Raw genomic sequence first — 21,944 nt, forward strand, 5'->3', positions numbered from 1 at the left:
TATACATCATGCTTTTAAAAGGCAAGGAAAAACACAAAGACAAAGCAAGCATCAGACCCAGACTCAAATATAATACATGTTTTGGAATCAGACAGGGAATTTAAAATAATTATGATTAATATGTTAAGGGCGGTAATGGGGAAAAAAAGACAACAAGAGCAGATGGGTAAGGTAAGCAGACAGAAACTCTAAAATCAAAAGGAAGTGAAAGAAATAAATACTAACTAAATAAAGTTATATATAATGAAATAAAGGATGCCCGGGTGGCAGGTCACTCACTGCCCCGGGAAATGATGGGTCGATGCTGAAAGTAGGCACCACAGCAAAGGTGGTATCTCAGAGGGGATCCTCAATGGCAGCACCTCAGAAGGAGGTTCCAGGCATGGTAGGATACACTGGCAGCAGCCACTGAGATGTTGACCAGTTGGCTGGTGACCTAAACTGAAGGGACAAGTGGCATGCTCGGCATGCACAGCCCTGAGGCCTTGCCTCAGTTTTCTAAACTTCCGGCTCCCTTCCGCCAGACCCTTATGCCCAGAATCAACAACTTTTTCCAACCCTCTCCTCCCCCATCTCCTGGAGCTCCATGTGGGGCAATGAACAGAAACTTCCAACACTGATATGGCCCTGAGGGGTTGAACAACAAGGTCCCTGGTGACCAGGAGGAAGGAACTGTGGCAGGAAAAGGGGGAAGGGACTGGGCAAAAGGGTGTGAGCTCTCTGCACCTATCCCCACCTCCTCTCTCTGCCATGGCCCATTCTGTGGAAGCAGCTCTCCTAAGAACCAGGGCCTTGGAGGTGTCCTGGTAATTACTAGTGGAAGTAGCCAGCACCACCATCTGGGCCTTAAAGAACGTGGTCAGCTTTACCCAGGAATCAATATGCACAGTACACTGACAGAAATGCTCCCAGGGCTCCTGAGGGTTCCACAGCAGGGGCAATGAGCAAAGGAGCAATCCTTATACCTGCTCAAAGATGACATTCAAATAAAAAAGAGCTTTTCTGTCAGAAGTTGCATGTGTTGCATATACTGTTTGATTTCACGGATGGCTTCAGACTTAAGACCAACAAAACTAAAAGAACAACACTGAATGAACTAATTGAGTATGCTTCAACTCACCGTGGGGTAATTTGTCGAATCAGTATATTGTGATAAATCAAAAATGATCAGTGCTGGCATCTTCCATACTCCTCCTCCAAGTGATAATCTCGATTTTGATCCAGAAAGGGATGAATTTGAGGCCTCTTGGCTTCACATACAATTGGTGTCAGAGTTCTTAAGATACTTGGAGAGTTCTGGTTTGGAGAGCACTGGAAAGTGATGTATGGGCCAGAAATTTGTAAGATAGTTTCTGACCTTTTCTTTTTCTTTTCTTTTTTTTTTTAAAGATTTTATTTATTTATTTGACAGAGAGAGAGAGAGAGTGGGAGAGGGAGAAGCAGGCCTGCCGCCAAGCAGAGAGCCCAATGAAGGGCTCCATCCTGGGACCCTGGGACCATGACCTGACTCAAAGGCAGACGCTCAACCACTGAGCCACCACTTGCACCAGTTTCTGACCTTTTCAACAGTGAAGGTATCTCGGAGAACATGAACACCTGAAGACTGTTCTGCACTGAATTTATAGGAAATTTCTTGGATTAAGGCATTCATTAAAAAACAAATTACCAAACACTCTCCTCATGTTTATATATGAAACATTTCCAAGGGGTTGCTGAACTCCTTGAAGTATTAGTAAGTTTTATCAATGGCTCTATGCCATACCACTGAAAGCAGAACATAAATAATTTCTAATGAAGGCTTTTATTCTTATGCATACTGCAAAAGGATTGGCTTTGTCTCATGCTCAGCTAGTCTACTGTGCTGAATAGCTTCTAGAGAAAGATACAACACTAACATAACCAGTGATCACAGGACTGCTAAAATTTTGGCCAAAAACACGCAGTCTGAAAGAGGGGATGCTTTCAGAAGAAAGTGAGAAATCTTAAATGTTACTGAACCACACAATTCCAAAGAACTTTTTAAGGAGAAATCCAGGTGTGTATCCAGTTCTCAATTTTAGCTTGGAGAAAGGGTACCGTACACTTCTGGAATAATGAATATATCCTTAATTTGAGAATATTAATAAAATCAATAAAAACAATTATATTTGGCAGTTTATTAAAAAAAAGGAAGATAACAATGAACTTCTAAAATTAATATCATACACCAAATAACACACCTGGGAAGCTCAGATAATACAAAGCAGGAAAATGTGAGAAAAGTCTACACCTAAGCATACCCTACTCACACTGCAGAAAAACAAACACTGAAATTCTTGAAAGAAGCCATAAGGAAAAAAACCACCTTACATATAGAAGAACAAGCATAAGAATTACAGCAGACCTCTCTTCAGAACACTTAAGAGAGGGGAGTAAACTATTCAAAGTACTGAAAGAAAAAAACTACCAACTTAGAATTCTAAGAGAGGGAAGTTTACAAAGATAACAGGTCAACCTTAAGAAATAAGAAAAATCTCAAATAAATAATCTAACTTTATATCTAAAGGAACTAGAAAAAACACAAAGTTCAAAGTTAAAAGGAGAAAGAAAATAATAAAAATCACAGCAGAAATAAATGGTATAGAGATTTTTTAAAAATAGAAATGATCAATAAAACCAAGAGCTGCTTTTTGAAAAGATAAATTAAATTGACAAAACTTTAGTCAGATTCATCAAGGAAAAAAGAACTTAAATAAATAAAATCAGAAATCAAAGAAGTAACAACTAAAACTACAGAAAAACAAAGGATTATTAAAATACTACTATGGAAAATTATATGCCAACAAATTGGCCAAACTAAAAGATATGGATAAATTCCTAGAAACATGCAATCTTCCAAAACTGAATCAGGAGGAAAAAGAAAATCTGAATGGACTGATGACCAGTAATGAAATTAAACAAACAAAAGGCCAGGACCAGATGCCTTCCCAGTTGAATTCTACCAAACACTTAAAGAGTTAGTACCTTTTCTTCTCAAACTATTCCAAAAAATAGAGGAAGGAAAGAGTCCAAATTTTATTCTACAAGGCCAGCATTACCCTAATACTTGAACCAGTAACATACAAAAAAAGAAAACTACAGACCAATTATCTCTGATGGACAGAGATGCAGATATCCTCAACAAAATATTAGCAAACTGCATTCAAAAATACATTAAAAGAATCGTTCACTGCTATCAAATAGAATCTTATTCCAGAGATGCAAGCATGATTCATATCCACAAATCAATCAACATGATATATCACGTTAACAAAATAAAGGATAACACCCATACGATCAATATAATAGATGCAGAAAAAGCATCTGATAAAATTCAACATCCATACATGATAAAAACTCTCATCAAAGTGGACTTAGAAGGAACACACCTCAACATAATCAGGGCCATATATAATGAACCTAAAGCTAATGTCATACTCATTGGTGAAAAACTGAAGATTTTCCTTTAAGATTAGGAACCTACCACCCCCCCCCAAAAAAAACAATCAGGAACAAGGATGGCTACTCTTGCCATTTTTACTCAAAACAGTACTAGAAATCCTAGCCACAGCAAACAGACAAGAAAAAGTAATAAAAGGTATCTAAATTGGTAAGAAAGAAGTAAAACTGTCACTATTTCCAAATGACATGGCCCTGTATTTAGAAAAGCCTAAAGACTCCACCAGAAGATGTGAGAATAAATGAAGTCAGTAAAATTGCAGAATACAAAATGAACACCCAGAAATTGGTTGTATTTCTGTACACTAATAACAAAATAACAGAATAAAATAGCTAGGAATAAACTTAACCAAGGAGGTAAAAAACCTATACTGTGACAATTATAAGACACTGAAGAAAGAAAATGAAGACACAAATGGAAAGTTATACCACGCTCCCAGAATAATTAATATTGTTAAAATGTCCATATTACTCAAAGCAACCTATAAATTCAATGCAATCCCTATCAAAATACTAAAAGTATTTTCCACAGAACTAGAACAAATAATCCCAGCACCTGTATGAAACCACAAAAGACACTGAATAGCCAAAACAATCTTGACAAAGAAAAGCAAAGCTGGAGGTATGACAATCCCAGATTTCAAGATATACTACAAAATCATAATAATCAAAACAGTGTTATTCACACAAAAACAGACATTCAGATCAATGAAACAGGATTGAGAACCTAGAAATAAACCACACTTATATGATGAATTAATCTAAAACAAAGGAAGAATGTACAATGTGGAAAAGACAGTTTCTTCAATAAATAGTGTTGGGAAAACTGGACTGCTACATGCAAAAGAATAAAACTGTCAGACCACTTTATTACACTAAGTAGAAAAATAACTCAAAATGGATTAAACACCTAATGTGAGACCTGAAGCCATAAAATTCCTTTAAAAAAAAAAAAAAGGCTGTAGTCTTTGACATTGGCCTTAACAACATATTTATGGATATGTCTATTCAGGTAAGGGAAATAAAAATAAACTATGCGGACTACACTAAAATAAAGCTTTTGCACAGCAAAGGAAACCATCAAAAAATGATATAGTTTAGAAAAACACAATGAAATTTCAAATGATTAAAGAGTATATATTATATATAATATGTTGTGTGTATGTGTTTGTGTGTGTGTGTGTGTGTGTGTGTAAATATGTATTTATATATTTATAGTTAGAGACCAAACTAAATGTAAAGTACAAACCAAATCTGTAAAATACATCTATTTTTTAGGACCTGAAATATATCAAAATAACTTTACTCTGTAGAAATTTACAGGTCTTTTCCTCCTCCTTTATTCTGTGTTTTCTAAACTGCCTAAAATGATCAGTTTAACAATCAAAGATGATACTAATGTTGTAATTAGTTGGTAATATGCTGTATTTACAGAATGTTAGTGTGGCAGAACCCCAATTACGCAAGTGATCCTTATGGTAATGTCACTCTTTTCCAGCCAGGAGTCATTCCAAGGCGATACAAGAGGGTATCTGATATCATGCCCCACAGTATACATCAAAACCTTTCACCCAGAAGTAGAGCTAGTTAGAGCCAAACTGGGATATGTTTCAAACCTGAAGGAATCATTAAAAGCCGTAAATCCCAACCACCCTACTCTAATTAATTCTCCTACAATTTAGTTACCAAGACTAAACTCAATACAAAAAGGTTAATCCCAATCTTCCAACATCACTTCACTTTCTTAGAAACCACAAGTTCTACAGTATACATCATATGGAACAAGAAATGTTCCTGACTTACAAATGCACTGTTTTTCAAGTTCTTGTCTATTTACTCAATTTGATAGTGCAATCTGATCTTAGCCATCTACTTAATTATAACGCCTATTTTCGATATGAGAATTATTAAATTTCTCTAATGATATTCTTACATATAAAATGTATATACATATACACTATATATATATATATATACATATATATATACACATACACAAGGTTTTTCAAAATACTGTAATAGTGAGTCATGAAGTGTGGCAAAAAAATGTCAGCAGAACAATGAACTGCTCTTTAAATTATGCTGAATTACTCTAAATTATTTGTGCCATCCTGTAGAAGAATTATACTGAATTGACTTTCAAATATTTTATCCACTTTAACAAAATCTCTACTCAAAAGTTCAACTTTCAACAGTTCATGTCTCAGTGAAATCTACTTATTCCTTAAAAATTAGTTTGTTGTGGGGCACCTGGGTGGCTCAGTGGGTTAAAGCCTCTGCCTTCAGCTCAGGTCGTGATCCCAGGGTACTGGGATCGAGCCCCGCGTTGGGCTCTCTGCTCGGCGGGAAGCCTGCTTCCCTTCCTCCCTCTCTGCCTGCCTCTCTGCCTGCTTGTGATCTCTGTCAAATAAATAAATAAAAATCTTTAAAAAAAAAAAAAAAAAAACTAGCTTGTTGTAAAAGCTATTTTATACATAGCTCAAGTTGCATTCTATTTTTAATTTTTTTCAGATAAACTACAACCAAAAACACTAACTTCTTATTTAGTAGAGCTAAATGAACCAGATCTTCCTAAAGTCAGTAAACTTCAAAATAAATTCATCCTAGACTTGGGGGGATATTTTTGACAATATAAAAATAGCCATTCTAACACCAGACTTAAGTTGGGATTATTTAACTAACCAATAAACAACAATAGCACTCATATAGTTAGCTCACTCTACAATCCACCTCTAAAACATCTCAAAAGATTAAATACTTCAAAGAAGCCTATCAGGATGAGCAATGAAAAATAAACTAGAGCCACAAGAGATTACAGAATACACAAAGAGATTTGTCAATTCAACACTCTAGAATGGGATACTGCAGAGTTGGGGTCAGATTCACAGGCTCAGAGGCATGTGACAACCTATGAAACTGGGCTAGTTCTTGGTTAGGTTATAAATTTCCAACCCTAAAAATCTCAATTAAATGGATACTTTTCTATTAAAAAAACAACAACAACAACAACACAAATTACTCAAGAGACTAAAAATAAAATCAACAGCCATAATCGAGGAATAAAATCAGAAAATGGCCTAAAAATAGCCTCAAAAACAGTTCCCAAAAAAACAGATGATTTGTTTTAAAGGTTAATTCTTTCAAAACTACCAAAAACATAAAATAAGCATACAAAGCTTCACGATCTTAAAATAATCATTACTTAAAAACAATTTAAGTGATATTAAGACCAAAATTGCTCCCACAAATACACTGTCTAAAACACATAAGGTTCTAAATAAAATGCCAATAAAGGGAATGCAAATGCATAGAAAATAACCCACAGAATAAGCAGGGGATAGAGGTTTAATCTTGGAAAATCTGGGGAAACTGGCTGGGTCAGTCAGTAGAGCATGCAATTCTTGATCTTGGGGTCATGAGTTCAAGCTCCACACTGGATGTAAAGCTTACTTTGAAAACATAATAAATAAATCTTGGAAAATCTGATTTATCATATAAACTGATAAAATAAGAAAACCACATGATCCAAAGATTCTAAGTAGCATTCAATAAACTTGAGCATTAGTGTATTTTGTGTGAACTCAATCCCTCTTGGCCCAGTAAAAAGCTCCTAACATGCGGTCTTAACCTCAAGCTTTGCCTCAGAAAACATAAGCTTTGGGGCCAAATCAGCAATTCAGTTCTTCTCAGGATAACCAGATTTATAACATGTACATTCTTACCTAATTTACATTAAGGCAGCAGTTCTCAACCAGGATAATTTTGTCCCCACAGGGGACACTTGGCAACGTCTGGAGACATTTTTGGTTGCTATAGCTCAGGGAATGCTATTGGCATCTAGTAAGAAGGGACCAGGATGCTGCTAAGCATCCATCAATGCATAGGACAATCCCACTCAACAAATTAATTTCTGGCCCAAAACTGCTAAGGTTGAAAAATTTTATATAAGGAGAAATATGCCACATACCAATTTTCATTTCATACCATATCCCATAAATTCTAGTTGAGTGAAAAAGAACTTTTCTCAGGGCACCTGGCTAGCTCAATCAGAAGAGAGTGCAACTCTTGATCTCAGGGTTGTAGGTTCAAGCCCCTCACTGGGTATAGAGATTACTATAAAATTCAGCTTAAATTTTTTTTTTTAAAAAACCTTCTCTCTCTCCCCCCCCCCCCACACACACACAGGAAAGGAAAAGGAAGAGGGTAAGGGGAAATGCAAAGAAGGGAGAGGAGGAAATGGAAGTAAATACCAAAATTGTGGTGAGAAGCTTCTAAACTTAAAGCAAACAAAACAATCAAAATTGAAGAGCAAACAAATTGGAAACTAGGCATAAATACTTGCAGCAAACCAAAGAATTAAAAGCATTTCTAAGAACCAAAAGAAAAAAAAAAAGAAAATACAACCAAGGTTGAAAAACAAGCAAAAGAAAATATAGTATTTAAGATGAAGTACCTCAATAGCCTAAGAATTTAATCCTTGCTTTAAAAAAAAAAAAAAAAAAGGAAAGAAACATATTTTCTTAACTTTGCTGCATGGCAGGCGGGGGGTAGCGGCATGCAGGGAGATTGCTGGTAGTATTTTTTAAGGAGTCTACATTTTATTTTTTAGTGATTTAAAAAAAAAAGAATAAAAAAGTGATTTTTTAAAAACAAAGGAAAGCCTGAAAAACAAGGTTAAAATTCTTAAAACCCAGAATTTTTTTTAAAATTATGCACAAAATATCAATGGTATTATAAGTTCACCAACTCTTCTGCCCTAATAAACATGTATCCTTCTGGTAATGAAAAACCACTTCATAAAAAGGATAATATGAGCAATTTACACAAATTTCAAACAGGTTTGAGTTGTATTCACTAGGGAATATTTACTTTGGTCCTAATCAATACAATATTTAGATATCATAATATCTAATTAGGTCTGTCAAATTAAATGTACTCTATATTACACCACTGGTTATATCACTAAACATTAACCTTTATTTTATTTTGCAAAGGGCAAAATACAAGAAGTTAATAAAAAAAATTAACAAAACATTGGGGCACCTGGGTGGTGCAGTCAATTACTGCTTTTGACTCCTGGTTTTTGGCTCAGGTCAAGATCTGGGTCACAGGATCCAGCCCCACTCAGGACTCTGTGCCCAGCACAAAGTCTGCTTAAGACTTCCTCTCCCCCGGGGCACCTGGGTGGCTCAGTGGGTTAAGCCTCTGCCTTCGGCTCAGGTCATGATCTCAGGGACCTGGGATCGAGTCCCACATCGGGCTCTCTGCTCTGCAGGGAGCCTGCTTCCTCCTCTCTCTCTCTCTCTGCTTGCCTCTCTGCCCACTTGTGATCTCTCTCTGTCAAATAAATAAAATCTTTAAAAAAAAAAAAAAAAAAAGACTTCCTCTCCCCCTACCCCTCTCCTCTACTCTCTCTCTATAAAAACATAATCCACTGTAAATTCAAAAACAAGTATAAGCTTTATTCCAAAGAAGCTGTAATATAATAGAAACACTTTGGTTCCACCTGTTATTTCCTATTAAAAAAATAAAAGATGAAAAATATTTTTAGTTTTTATTCCCAGGATTAAATACTTTTCACCAGAACCAAAAGTCTTTACCAGAAACTTCTTTCCAGAACTATCTTTACGTAAATGCAGAAATGCAAAATTGATGAGCATTGCTTAATGTCATTAACCAGTGACACTTCATTATTAGGTTCCCTAAAGTCATCCAGAATGTCAGAATACTAATAAAGAAAATTTCCTCAAATCCGTTAAAATAGAACTGATAAACAGCATTTCTTACATTTTTTTCAGAGTTAAGTAAAGCACTCTAAAGATATCATACACAAAACCCACCCCTCCTTTTTGTATTTCAAATAGTGCACAAAAGTTTGCATATCAGGTACTCATTCAAAGGGTATTCAAAGAGAAGAGAATTTGTGGTACAAGAAAATGTTTACACAGTATTACATTCCTTTTAATATTATTAAATCAGATCTGTAAGTGACAGATGTCTACAAAAATAATCTAAATTTAAAAAACGAAAGTACTTGGTGCCTGGGTGGCTCACTGGGTTAAAACCTCTGCCTTTAGTTCAGCTCATAATCCCAGGGTCCTGGGATGGAGCCCCACACTGGGCACTCTGCTCAACAGGGAGCCTGCTTCCCCAACCTCTCTCTCTGCCTGCCTCTCTGCCTACTTGTGATCTCTGTCTGTCAAATAAATAAATAAAATCTTTTTTTAAAAAAAGTATTTTAATCTCACAAAGACCAATTACTTAATAATTAGTTGAAAATAAATAAACTACCACGCACAGGTGACTAATGGCTCCTTCCAAAATAACAAATCCTAACAACAAATATACAAAATCCATCTGAAGAGCAAACAAGTTGGAAAACTGAACTAAAAATTCCTCATTCAGATTTTTTTCCCACTATTAACCTTGAGAAAACACTACAGATATCAGTTTTAAGCACATTTCAAACCATATAAAATACCATGTATTTGTCATAAAATTTTATAGAATTCAGCAAAAAAGTCTTATGATAGTCTACTGGGCACGTAAGTAAAAGACCAAAGTGTAACACAACAGTTAAAATTAGTTCAAAATCTTTTAAGAGAAAATAATTACCTAAATACAGGTATAATGTGTAATACCAATCCACAACTTTAGGGTGATAGGATGTAAATTTCTTTATTCTTAAATCACATTAGGATAGTCATTTCAATCTGTATTACTTGCTCTATTTAGCTCAACTTTCTCCCCACAATGTCTTAGGAAATAATTAAGAGGGGACACCTGGGTGACTCAGTCAATTAAATGTCCAACTCAAGATTTCAGCTCAAGACATGATCTCAGGGTCATAGGATTAAGGCCCACATCAGGCTCTGCACTCTGCACTCTGCTTCTCTCCCTCTACACCCGCCCCGCCAAGCTTGCATGCACTCTCTCTCAAATAAATCTTAAAAACACAATTAAGAGAACATGCTTTAAGATCAGAGCAATAAAAATTTAATCCAGCCTTCCCCACATCCTTTCCCTGACCTTGGGTGAGTAACAATGTCTTTAACTTCAATTTCTAATTTTGAAAATGGAAACGATGTTTTACCCCAGAATGCTCCAGTGAAATTAAATTCTGAACAAAATACCTAGCATTGTAAGCATTCCCTAAATGCTAATAATGAGCAAAATATCAATTAAAAAGAAATTTTAAAGTTATCAAAAAATGGAAAGTTGCTTCAAAAGACAATTTCACTCTAAGTTGACCTTAAATGTGTTAAAAAAAAAAAGTGTAATGAAGTTATATAACTGCAAGAACCTATAAGAAAATCAGAATCATGAAATCATTTTATTTTCTTCATGTTTCCGAGCAAACACCAGAAGTAAATATGTGCATTAAAAAATAAACCTAGGAACGCCTGGGTGGCTCAGTGGGTTAAGCCTCTGCCTTCGGATCAGGTCATGATTCCAGGGTCCTGGGATCGAGCCCCACATTGGGCTCTCTGCTCAGCAGGGAGCCTGTTTCCTCCTCTCTCTCTGCCTGCCTCTCTGCCTACTTGTGATCTCTGTCGAATTAAAAAAAAAAAAAAAAAAAATTTTTAATTTAAAAAAAAAAAAAAAAAAAAAAAATTTTTAATTTAAAAAAAAATAAAAATAAAAAATAAACCTAAATCCTTACACTCAAAGAGATAACTCAAATTACCAAAAAACATTATCTGGCCAGGGCTGAGAGCAGGGGACTCTTGTTTTATTTCTCTTTGTATTTCTCTTTTATTTCTCTTTGAATTCCCAACCCCCATCACAGTGCCTAACATGCCAAATGTACTCAACAGCTATCTGTAGCACTGAAATGAAACACATACTTAATACTCAGTCACCAAATTTTTGAGTGGCTGCTACTGGAAGGTAGCCACTTGTTCCAGGTATCTCTAAGGAAAAAAGAAAAGAAAAAAAAGAAAGCTCTGCACTCCTGAAGGTTATACTCTACAGTTATGTTATTTTTTTAAAGATTTTTTTTTAATTTATCTATTATTTGAGAGAGAGAGAAAGAATGAGAGGGAGAGAGAGTATGAGAGGAGAGAGGTCAGCAGGAGAAGCAAACTCCCTGTCAAGCAGAGCCTGATGTGGGACTCGATGCTGTAACTACAGGATCATGACCTGAGCCTAAGGCAGTCACTTAACCAATTGAGCCACCCAGGCGCCCTCTATAGTTATATTATAAAACGGTAAGACAAATAAGCAATAAACATGTAAATAAGGAAAATACAAAGTTACAATGTGGAAAGAATGGATTAAAAAAAAAAGTAGGACAGGATAAGGAGGATCAGGAATGCCTATTATCTGTAACCCCAATGACACCTCTCAGAGGAAGAGTTAGGAATTGCAACAGAGTAGGAATTAAAAGTCTAACACAAAACTGATATTCGGAGAACACATTTCTAAATAACTTAAAGTTAGTTGTTTCTTACTCTAAAAAATAAATAAAAATCATGTAGGAGAGTATACATTTTTAAGATCAACTTTAATATTTCCTAAAAACATTATACTCTGCTTTAGCCAGGACTGATGGTCTCAATTTTACAAATATATCAACTTCTATGTTGCAAGTGAGCGAGCAGAAGGCAGTTCGGCTGCAAGAGAAGAGCAATGTCTAAATCAAAGGAACCTGTTTCTTCAAACTCTTCTGGCAGCAATTCTGACAGTGAGGTTGACAAAAAGTTAAAGAGGAAAAAGCAAGTTGCTCCAGAAAAATAAGAAGCAAGACTGATGAAACTTCAAGCCCTGTCATCCCTTGAGCAGAACAGCAACAGAAACAACATAACATGTTTCAGATCCAGAAAATGAGGTAGGTCTGTGTTAAGGACTTTAAAGGAAAGTTCTAACGGATATTAAAGAACACTGGCTGGATCAGAAGGTGAAATGAAACCTGAAAGAAAAGGTATTCCTTTAATTTCCGAGCAATGGAGCCAGCTGAAGAAAAGATTTCTGACATTAACGATGAAGCAAGAGAACTATAAAATCAGAGCCATATAAAACCTGTAACGGTTCTAGTTGTTTTAATTTGCCTTTTTACATTGGCTTTTGTTTTCTAAACATTGTTTTCCAAGCTGTAGTATATTTGGACTTCAGAACAATTTGTAAGATGAACAGTTTTTATAGCCTTATTAAAAGTGTTCTGAGGGGCACCTGGGTGGCTCAGTGGGTTAAAGCCTCTGCCTTAGGCTCAGGTCATGATCTCAGGGTCCTGGAATCAAGCCCCGCAGAGAGCCCCGCAGAGAGCCCCGCATAGGGCTCTCTGCTCAGCAGGGAGCCTGCTTTCCCCTCTCTCTCTGCCTGCCTCTCTGCCTACTTGTGATCTCTGTCAAATAAATAAATAAAATCTTTAAAAAAAAAAATGTGTTCTGAGCGAAGCTGTCAGCTTTATTAGAAGGCTTGCTTTGTGCCCACCACCTGGTGTAAAATAAAATTAAGTAATACAATCTTAAAAAACAAATATATTAACTTTTATACTAAAAACCCAAAAGAACTTGGCAATTATAATAATCACAACAAATAAATGCTCTAGAAATTTCACTCTTCTAGTTATCAAAATCAGTCTAGATGTTAGGTAAATTTCTGGCCTCAGTACATGGGCACTGATAAATACTAACAATGTTAAGACAAATATTTCAGGTATAAGGATCTTAAAAATATCAACGCAAATGAAGGTATACCTTACTCCAAAGACTCAGTGCCAGGAAAAGGGTGGGGGGGAATCTATCTATCTATTTATCTATCTATCTTTACTACTGCCATGTCCTTACCGCCTTGACTACTGTGATGTCACTGGTCAAACTAAGGAAAGATGAACAAATCCCCTTTGCCTTCCAACACAGGAATCTATATCCTGACCTTCCTTGTGCTTCTCCTGTAACATTTTAACATTTCTAAAAATGGAATACATCCTCTAAATGTGCTACATTCCCTCTCATTTGGATTTCTGATGTTTCAAATATTAAGCTTTATTCCTATCATGTTCGTATCATATTCACATCGTAGGACTACAAGCCATGCCGAAACATTCATGACACTCAACCCCTGGAGGGAGGAAGAGAGAGGAACATTTATGTTAGAATCGCTAGGGATTGAGGAATTTTTTTTTAATCCAGGTGACTCTAATAATTCTCATGGGCCCAACCCATAACTCTGCTATAAACTACTTAAGGTACCAAAACGTATTTGTCCTAATCCCCCTAGTGCCTAGAATGGCATTAATCACATTCTTCACATTAAGGCAAATACCTCTTGATTAATTCCTCACATTAAGGTAAATACGTCTTGACTAAACTTTCACATAAAGCTCCTTTCCAGGACTGTAAGACCTTGCAATAGAATCTTTCTCTTAGGTGGTACCTATCTGTTACTGTTACCATACTTTAAGTATTCTTCTACTATAAACTCCCAGGTGCCACACAGTCACTCTCTTGGAATTACCTGAACACCAGATCATCAAAAACCACCTTAGCTACAAGACACTAAAACAGATCCTGAATTTTAGGATCCCATATTAGTCATCTCTGTTTTGTAAATTAGCTAGGAAAGAGAATGAGATCATGATGGGAAGTTTAATAACAGATATAGAATTTAAAAGATTATAAAATGCAAGTCTCCTAGAGGCACTGGAAAGTACTGACAGGGTATAAATAGGTTGTAGGAAAGAAAGAGTCTGTAACACTGCTGTATCTGGCAACAAATCAGCATCTTAGGCTACATATCAAATCAGAACATGAATTTTTTAAAAGCAGAGTTTCTTCTTAGAGTAAAAGCTCCTTTAAATGCGAACAATTAGTAAATACATTTTCGGTTGAATGAAAAAGGTCACTGAGAGAGTGTAATGTCCAGGTACCAGAGACCTTCAGATACAAACAAAAACCCAAATAAAACAAACAAAAAAAAAAGTCAAATTTAGTCCAAATGAGGAAACTTTTAGGACCCCAAAAGGAAAATGCCTACCTCACTTAGAGCTCTGCACTGGGTATGGAGCCTGCTTGGGATTTCTCTCTCCCTCTGTCCCCCCACTCCACTTCCACTCTCTCACATCAATCAATCAAATCAATCAGTAAGTATAGAAGTACATGTAGCCCTCTGAATTAGTATTTTTGTATTCTTTGGGTAAATACCTAGTAGTGCAAATGCTAGACCATAAGGTGGTTCTATTTTTAACCTTTTGAGAAACCTCCATACTGTTTTCCAGAGCACTTGCACCAAGTCTGTATTCCCACCAACAGTGCATGAATGTTCCTCCCTTTCCACATCCTCACCAACACCTGTTGTTTCTTGTGTTAATGATTTTAGCCATTCTGACAGGTGTGAGGTGATAGTTCATTATAGTTCTGATTTGCCTTTGCCTGATAATAAGTGATGTTAAGCTTATTTTCATGTCACTGTTGGCTATCTGTGTGTCTTCTGTGGAAAAGTGCCTATTCATGTATTCTGCCCATTGGTTAATTGGATTATTTGGGTTTTCGGTGGTGAGTTTTAAAAGTTCTTTATATATTTTGGATACTAACCCTTTATCAGATATATCATTTGCAAATATCTTCTCCATTCTGCAGGTTGCATACAAATTTTATTTATTCTTCTGCTATGCAGAAACTTTTTATTTCGATGTAGTCCCAATAGTTTATTTTTGTTTTTGTTTTCCCCTGCCTCAGGAGATATATCTAGAAAGAAGTTGCTATGGCTGATGTCAAAGAAGTTACTACCTGTGATTTCTCCTAGGATTTTTATGTGCCTAGAATGGCATTACATTCTCACATTTAGGTCTCACATTTAGGTCTTTAATCCGTTTTGAATTTATTTTTGTGTATGGTATAAAAAAGTGGTCCAGTTTCATTCTTTTGCAAATTAACCCACTTTTCCCAACACCATTTGTTGAAGAGATTGTCTTTCTCACACTGGATATTCTTTTCTGCTTTGTCAAAGATTAACTGACCGGATGACTGTAGGTTTGTAATTGTAGGTTTATTTCTGGATTTTCTATTCTGTTTCACTGATTTTTGTGTCTATTTTTGTACCGGTACCATACTGTTTTGATTACTAAAGCTTTTTTTTTTTTTTAAAGATTTTATTTATTTATTTGACAGACAGAAATCACAAGTAGGCAGAGAGGCAGGCAGAGAGAGAGGAGGAAGCAGGTTCCCCGCGGAGCAGAGAGCCCCATATGGGGCTCGATCCCAGAACCCTGGGATCATGACCCGAGCTGAAAGCAGAGGCTTTAACCCACTGAGCCACCCAGGCACCCCCTAAAGCTTTTTAATGTAATCTGAAGTCCAGAATTGTGACGGCTCCAGCTTCACTTTTCTTTTTCAAGACTGTTTTCGCTATTCAGGCTCTTTTGTGTTCCACACAAATTTTCAAACAGCTTGTTTGGATAGGGATTGCCATTACATGTGTAGACTACTTTAGGTAGTACAGACATTTTTGAATGTTTATCTTCTAATCCACGATCATAGAACGCCTTTCCATTTCTTTGTGTCATCTTCAATTTCTTCCATCAGTGTTTTAAAGTTTTCAAAGTATAGGTCTTTCACCTCTTTGTTAGGATCATTCCTAGGTATTTTATTATTTCTGGTGCAACTGTAAATAGCATTATTTTCTAAATTTCACTTTCTGCTGCTTCCTTATTGGTGTATAAAAATGCAACAGATTTCTGTACATTGATTTTCTATCCTGCGACTTTACTGAATTCACTTATCAGTTCCAGTAGTTTTTTGGTAGAGCCAGGTTTTCTATATATAGTATCATGTCACCTGCAAATAGGGAAAGTCTTACTTATTCATTACAAATTTGGATGCCTTTTATTTCTTTTGGTTGTGGGATTGCTGTGGCTACGACTTCCAGTACTATGTTGAATAAAAGTGGTGAGACCCTTCCTTTGCTTGTTCCTCACCTTAAGGTAGGAGCTCTCAGTTCTCCCCCATTCAGGATGATGTTAGCTGTGGTTTTTTCATAGATGGCTTTTATTACGTTCAGGTATGTTCCTGTTAAACCTACTTTGTGGAAGGTTTTTATCATGAATAGATGTTGTACTTTGTCAAATGCTTTTTCTCCATCTGTTGAAATGGTATGATATGGTTCTTATCCTTTCTTTTACTGATGCGATATAGCACACTGATTTGCAATTAAAATACATTTCATAGAAAAGGAAATTCCATCACAGAAGAGAAGCCAAAAAAAAAAAAAAAATCACAGATCTGGATTAGGTACAAATAAAAATTTGGAGGTATTTTTGGTTAGCAAATGGAATGAACCAAAAGCACTTCATATTTTATAACTTTGATTTTATCTCAAATGCCTTGAAATGACTAGATCTTATTAAGTTAATGTGACATCATTTTACTCTGCACTCCTCATTTAGAGAAGTATATGGCATACGTCAGGCTAGTTTCCATAGGAAAATATAAAATATTATCACTGTGAATCTCTACCCTTAATGGGATTTTATGAAACTATAACTATTCGAAGTTTGAAACACATAGAAAAACGTGATCATGAGTACTTACTAATTAAGGAACACAGCTTATTATTAGTTTTGTTAGTGATCCAAATTTGAAACAAAAATTTCCTACTACTACTACACTTCATGCTCTGGATTAGTTTAACTGAAATAAATCCTGAGACTGAAAGGTGAGCCCTTAGCAGACAATTTCCATTTGCCACTACTTACCTGCATGAATCAAGATTTTCTCCAGATAGTGCAATAAAATAAAATAAGGAAATAAATCACACTATTATAATAGTGTATAGATAATCTCTAAACCAACTGCACCTTTCTGTCCATTAAAACTGCCTCATAATTTAAACATGTTAACTGGTCATATATGAGCTTAAAAAAAAAAAAAAAAAAAAACTTAAAGACGTTTTTAACCTTACCTAAAATTAACAGAAATTAAGTCCTTAAAATCCACTTACTTTCTCAAAAATAAAAATTCACACATTGTAACACTTTGTCATTTGATGTCTTTTTCCCCTCCAAAATGCAGATCTGTATTTCTGAAATAAGAAAAGTTAAATTTTGCCCTTCTATATCTCTAAATTCTCCCCAAATTCCTTCACACAGAGTATCTCAAATTTCTATGTTAAGCATTCTTCTATATTTAACAAAGAAACTAAAAGCAGTGCTTTAATTTAACATAAAATTCAAAGAACCTAGTCTCTCCTAGTACCCATCTTATTTACTTTTCCCAAAACTACTAAATTCACTATCAATAATGGACTTTCAAAATATAATCAATACTGGAAAAAAAAAGTCTTCCTACATAATTTTTATAAGGATACATAAAATTAAAATTTCTGGGGAAAAAAAATGAATTTCTGCATTACTACAAAACACCTATCCCACCAATCCTATAAATGCAATATGAGCTTCTAACAAAGGTCAAAAATTGAGAATTGTTTTTATAAGCTGGTGCAAGAATTAGGGAAATCATTTGAAAATGAAAATAAAAGCAATCAACACTGGCCATGTTCCAAACACTTTACAAGTATTAAATGCTCATCCAATCCCCACAACAATCTATGAGGTTATTTTTACCCCATTAACAGAATAAGAAACTGAAGCAGAGACAGATTAAAGTAACTTCCTCAGTCACAACAGCTAACAGGTGGAAAAGCCAGGATCTGACCTTGAGCTGTCCCCGTCCAGAACCCTGCTCTTCACTCTCTTGCTATATTACCTAAATAGTACACATGGTAGGAACCATCACTTAATAGGTACCCAAGTTATTTCAAAACAAAGAAATTGAAGATTTTTTTCATTCTGTGACACACCAGATAAAATAACATATAAATATTTTAAGCTGCCATCTTAAATCATAAGAAATAAAGACTGCTGATAACAAAACCAAGCAAATGAGATTTATACTAAAGAGGAAACTCCTTTTAAACGATTTTGATAACTTTAACATAAAATATTACATGACCAATAAATTTAAGTATACATTCATACGGAAATGTCTGACAAATACCTTTCAGAAATTAACTACAAATGTCCCCAAGTAATCAACCTTCAAAACACATGCTAGGTAGTCAAGTTGAGAGCATACAAACATCACACTTTACCTAGAAATGTGGCAACTTGCCTAACCAGAACACAGCAAAGAAGTCACTAAAAAAAGGGCCTCTTAACAATTAAAATAGATACTCCGATATCCAAATATTGATGCTAATTTTCCTCAAGGTAACATTTACACACTAAGTAAGGGCATACTTATTTTCCCCTTATGCAGAATTACAAATTTGAATATGATTCCCACTCTTGCAGAAAAATAACAGAAGGGAGGGTGAAGGGGGCACTAATCACAGTGACAAACAACCAATTCGAAAGCAGAAAAATATTTAAGTAACTTCAAAATGCAAAGGAATCTAATCAATAGTCATATATACAATCCAACACATCCCTCAAGGCATCACAGTAACTGATGGTCACAAAAGATGACCCTAGGCCATCAAGATGCTTAATTACACCCTGCAGCCTATTTAAGACAAAGAAGAATTACATATTTTAGTATGATTTTCATCCGAATCGGTTAAAGTGGTTTTATAATTTGAGATTTAAAGGAATAAACCCTCAAATACTCAGTAAACTCAACTCATCAATTAGAAAGGAATTCATATGAAAGTTCCAAACAGCAAAGGTTTTACTGTCTGGAGGTTTAAGAGCACTTTGTGTACAGAAGTTACCTGAAAGACATAAAAGTAGAAAGTCTAGCAAAATGCGAAGAGCTAAGCAAGGATCTGTAAACACTGTGCTTAAGGCATTTCCCACAAAACATTGTGTGGGCAGAAGGTGCCACATCAGCAGTAGTCTGTATTTGTCCTACTTCTAAATCATTTGTTAGTTGCATGAGTTATTAATTTCGGTTAACAGTGCGTTGATATGAAGAGCACCAACTCCCAACTACAAAAAATGATAGAGTCCTCCTGATTTAGTCTACAAAACCAAAGTTGGGATTATTCTTAGGGAACATGCTTATGCTCGTCGGTGGCACCAATTTATGTTTTATAATGGCACACACACTTCTTCTAGATTGTTTTTAATTTTTAAAGGATTAAGAGAGTGCCTAGCCCACACTGAAATGTGTTATCAAAAGAACTGTTACACTACTCAACAAAACTCCCTTTCAAACCAGGCTGCAACACATTCTGCTTTTGCTAGCTCCAAACAAACCTTTAAAGCACATAGTAAATAACATATACGGCCTTGTATTTTCCTCTCGCAAGGAAGTCTAACTCCAAACAGGAAACAGCTTCTCAAAGGATTCAACACTGAAATCCTATCAAACCCTAACAAAGTCCTCCGGAAGAGATTTAATATTTAAGTGCCAACACACTTGCCTAGGTAAAAACAAATACTCAAAGCTTCCCTATCCTTGGGACATGCTTCCCTTGAAAGTTTCAGCAGAGGAAAAAAAAATCACCTTTCCGAACAAACGAAAAACTTATTAAATGGCCAATCTATACAATGCCTAGCAGAAGATAAAGAAGTTAAAAGTGCTACTTTGTCAAGTTTTTCCATCACCCTCCCCCAACCGACCAGAACGGGGGGAGGGAAGGTGGAGGCTGGGGAAGGGAGGGAAGTTCGGGCTAAGGTTAGCTGGGCAGTGGGCGAGGAAAGGAGACCGGGTGCCCCCTCCCCCATTCCCTCACCTTTCCCGACAGCAGGAAGAGGTGGGGAGAGGAGCGCAGGAGAAAGCACCCGCAAGCCCTCCGACCAATTTCTCCGCGAGAAGAGCAAGGTGGAAGGCAGGGCGAGGAGGGGTTGGTGGGAGGGTGCGGTGTTGCCGCGAAGGGGCTGATTCCGGTCCCTCCCTGCGGAGCCCAAGAAGGGGAACCGCCTGCCCGAATCGGGAAGGTCCACCGGGCGGCGGGAAACGCCCGCGAGTCTCTTACCCATGCTGGGGGCTCCCGCGGGGTGAAGCCCAGCGCCCCCTGCTCCTCCTCCGGTTGATCGCGCGGCGGCACTTGCGGCGGGAGGCGGGCCCCGCGCTCCGCTCCTGCGCCTTCTGAGCTCAGGCGGGGCGAAGAGGCGCCTCCATCCGCCCGCGGCGCTCCCCGGACAGTCCCGTCAGCGCGGCCCGCGAAGAAGAGGCGATAGCCGCAGCTCCTCGCGCCTGGCCTCCACCGAAGCCGCGGCGGCGGGAGAGCCCTCTCCCGGCGGTTTTCCCAAACCCCGGTCGCTACCGCAGCAAGCAGTGGGGGGAACCTGCCGCTGCGTCCCGGCCGCCGGCTCCCACAAGGAGCGTCAGCCGAGCTCCGGAGCCCGCCTCCGTACGCTCCCTTCGACAACCGCCGTTCTAGAACGCGACACGGAAAACTGAGGTGGAGACCCCACAGAGGCCGGGAAGGTGCCGGGAGCTGGACACGGGAGGAGGGAAGTCTCGCGAGAACCCCTCGTTGTCCCTGCCCCGCCCCCTACGCGTCTCGGCTCACTACCCCGCGCCCCAGCTGGTGCCAGGTGCGGTGACGTCAGGGCCGAGGAGTCGCACGCCACCCGCGTCCAGGTGCAGCAAGCTGAAGAGGAAGGAATCCGGAAGAACTGCGGCTACTCCTTCGCCTTGAAGTTCGGCGCAGCTGGGACGGCCGTTTTGTATGGTTTGTCGCCCCAGATGGATACAAAGTTTTTGCTCATACGCAAAGTGAGCCTATGTTGCCCCACTTTCCGCGGGGCCGATGCAGTGTTGCTCTGTGCCGAGCGGCAGTTTCTGGGGAATCTAACAAAACAGATGGCGAAAAACAGACAGAGAGACACAGACCTCTTGCTTTCAACCCTCAGAGGCCCATCTTTTTCTGGGACCCCGTAGTTTACCTTGCAGAGTTCTTAACGAATCACAAGCATTTGTTCGTGGGAAAAACGAAGCAAAACCCTAGGCACACGCACACAAAAATTATATTTTACAGAAATAAACTTGGTTCATTTAGCCTCTGTCAGCTTACAACATCTAAATCCCTTTACTTGAGCAGGGGGAGAAATAATCATGATTTGAAATATTGCCAGGCATTTTTTCGAACCTCAGTATGAGGAAGGACATGGGATTACTGTAATCAAACGAGCATTTCTTAGAAAAGTTGGAAACAAGTATAATTCAGCCATCTTCTTCCCCCTGCTGTTTAAATAGACCCAATTCCAGACAGATGTGTAAGAGCAACATTTGTTGACTGCCAACTACTGTGCCTAATGCTTTTTAAAGAAATTATGCATTTAATTCTCAAACCTATGAATTGTAAGAATTATGAATCTAAAAACTAAAACTGTCTTGCTGTTTGGGTTCAAGCAGAACTGGGTTTCTGAAACTGCACAGCCATTTGCTTTTTTGTTGGATCTTGGGTAGATTAACTAAACCTGGCTGACCTTCAGTTTCTTGAATCTGTTGAAATAAATACTGTAAATCATTTACTGTAAATAATCTGTCACATAGTAGCAATCTTATAAATATTTATTC

The 21,944-nt window shown here is 37.3% G+C and overlaps 1 protein-coding gene and 1 pseudogene across 1 annotated transcript in view; one reads left to right on the forward strand and one right to left on the reverse strand.

The window, feature by feature from the left end:
* The window catches only part of LOC111147669 (CD2 associated protein), a 139,380-nt gene extending 118,117 nt beyond the window's left edge, over positions 1-21,263 (reverse strand). The window contains exon 1 of the mRNA XM_022503876.1: positions 20,395-21,263. Coding sequence (XP_022359584.1) covers positions 20,395-20,398 — 4 coding nt within the window. The 5' untranslated portion in view covers positions 20,399-21,263. The remainder of the gene's footprint in view (positions 1-20,394) is intronic.
* On the forward strand, positions 12,109-12,479 carry LOC111147670 (annotated as a pseudogene).
* Positions 21,264-21,944: the final 681 nt, after the last annotated feature.

Source organism: Enhydra lutris, unplaced genomic scaffold, assembly GCF_002288905.1.
Source record: "Enhydra lutris kenyoni isolate GAN:26980312 unplaced genomic scaffold, ASM228890v2 scaffoldscaffold17, whole genome shotgun sequence".
NCBI lineage: Eukaryota > Metazoa > Chordata > Mammalia > Carnivora > Mustelidae > Enhydra > Enhydra lutris.